Source organism: Microtus pennsylvanicus, chromosome 8 (genome assembly GCF_037038515.1).
Source record: "Microtus pennsylvanicus isolate mMicPen1 chromosome 8, mMicPen1.hap1, whole genome shotgun sequence".
NCBI classification, from domain to species: domain Eukaryota; kingdom Metazoa; phylum Chordata; class Mammalia; order Rodentia; family Cricetidae; genus Microtus; species Microtus pennsylvanicus.
Genome location: NC_134586.1, coordinates 16,748,070 through 16,750,523, shown reverse-complemented (window position 1 = coordinate 16,750,523; position 2,454 = coordinate 16,748,070). Strand labels below are relative to the sequence as shown.

At 30.6% G+C, this 2,454-nt stretch overlaps 1 protein-coding gene across 1 annotated transcript; it reads left to right on the top strand.

The window, feature by feature from the left end:
* Positions 1-777: 777 nt before the first annotated feature.
* On the top strand, positions 778-1,701 carry LOC142855771 (taste receptor type 2 member 117-like). The gene has a single exon (XM_075982182.1). The coding sequence runs from the start codon at positions 778-780 to the stop codon at positions 1,699-1,701; it is 924 nt and encodes a 307-aa protein (XP_075838297.1).
* Positions 1,702-2,454: the final 753 nt, after the last annotated feature.

Here is a 2,454-nt window from a genome sequence, read left to right as displayed (position 1 = left end):
GAGTCAGGGAGGGGAGCAGAGAAAAATGTAGAGCTCAATAAAAATCAATAAAAAAGAAAAATTTCACACCTTATATGCATGTAAAATAGACCTAACGAACCAGTTAAAATGGAATGTGTATCATAAGCATGACATGACCAACTTGTACAATACTAAGCGTGGTCTAGATGCAAAATAAATATGGATGCATTGAAAATCCTAAAAGTATTTAAATCTCAATATATATGTATTTATGAGTAAGCATTTTTTACAGATTTATCTATGCATGTGAAATAAAGTAATATTATTTTTACTACTTAATATTATAAAAATATAGAACAAAATGACCATGACTCTGCACAGATTGGTAATTTTAAAGCACCTAAAAAGCCATATATCTCAGAAATTTCCATAAGCTGTTTGTCTTTTTGCCATTTTTTATATACTTGAGAATTTCTAAAGGCATTTTTCATAGAACTCAAATAGTCATATCAAAATACCTCAATTGAAGCAAACCTCTAGGAAATGAAAGTAATGTGTTTTTGTTTGCACAGGAGCATGTGTGTGTACAGAGAAGAATCTGGTCTCCCTCGTCTGAGCTATGTGAGGAGACATATTTTTATGGAAAGAGCTTCAGATTCGGTCATTGGCAAGCCTCCATGTTTACTCCTTTGTTAGTATATGTGGGAGAGTTAAGAGTAAATATGTTATGAGAATCAACTCAGAAATTCTCAAAAATAATTTAAATATAGCATTTGAAGTGAGGATGTAAACAAATCTTCAAACATATTTTTTAAAATGGAGCATTTTCTGCAATCAATAAGTGATATCTTCTGGAACACATTTATGGTCATTTTAATCATGGAATTAGTAATTGGAAATTTAGGAAATGGATTCTTAGTACTGGTGAACTGCATGAACTGGGTCAAGAGAAAGAAGATCTCATTTGTAAATCAAATCCTCACTGCTTTGGCAGCCTCTAGAATTTGTATGTGCTTGTTATTGTTTAAAACTTTATTAATTTCCTCAATGTATCCAGATTCAATAAGGACTTCAAAGATGACACAAGTTCTTAGTAATACATGGATGATAGTCAATCATTTTAGCATCTGGCTTGCTACATGCCTTGGTGTCTTTTATTTTCTCAAGATAGGCAATTTTTCTAACTTTCTTTTTCTTTATTTAAAGTGGAGAGTTAAAAAGGCAGTTTCAGTAGTATTCCTGGCATCTCTGGTTCTCTTCTTTTTAAATACTTTACTTATCAACTTGGAACTTAATGTGTGTATAAGTGAATATGAAAGAAACATATCCTACAGTTTTGATTCCCATTATCAGGCACAGTGTCACAGGCATATGTTAATTCTTCACACTACTTTCCTGTTTGTACCCTTTGGTGTGTGTCTGTCTTCTTTCCTCCTGCTCATCTTCTCCCTCTGGACACATCACAAGAAGATGCAGCAGCATGCCCAAGGATCCAGAGATGCCAGAACTACAGCCCACATTAAAGCCTTGAAAACTGTGATTGCCTTTCTCCTGCTATACACCATTTTTATCTTGTCTCTGTTAATACAAATTTGGAAATATGAGTTGACAAAGGAAAACCTTTTCATTTTATTCTGTCAGGTCGTATATATAGCTTTTCCTTCATTCCATTCGTGTGTCCTGATTCTGGGAGATATGAAGCTGAGACAAGCCTCTCTTTCTCTATGCTGTAGAGCCTGAAAAGCAGGCTCAAAAATATGGAAATCCCAGAACTTCAGAACACTAGAGATCATGTTGTATATTCTAGGCAAAGATTAACAAATAAAAATTTCTTCTTTATTTTTCATTTCATATTTAAATATTATTTGACATTGTATAAATTATGTTTTGTTTGCAGTAAATCAATAGCTAATATTACTAACTTAGCAAGTTGTATACAAAGTTATTCCTAATACACACATCCAAGTGAGAATGTAATTGTAACCACTGAAACATAAATATATCAAAATTATATAGAGTTTGTAATAATTATTAACCACTGAGATTTTGAGTTATTTCCTATACTACATATGTTTTAGTATCCATATCAAATGTAATAAAAGCATGTGATTGAAACCATATAAATATAAAATAGAATATGTGGATAAAAGCTTAGATAAGAAATGCATACTATCACATAGACTTATAAACCACTGGAAATAAAGGAATTTTATTAAACAAAGAGTTTGATTTGAAATTATTTTTCATCAATTCTTTAGAATCATGAGACTACTTGTTTAATTATTACATCTCTATTATTGGTTTCACTATTAATTGTTTTAAAATAATTTTCTGATTATTAAGACTATGTAATTTACATTTCTAAGTACAGTGTATTTTCTGTATTATTTTAGGGAAAATAGTATAATCTATTTTAGTCTAATGCACATTTATATGAATTAAAATTCATACTACTTCTAAAACCGTTACTTTGAAATTGTTGTTTTTTATGTT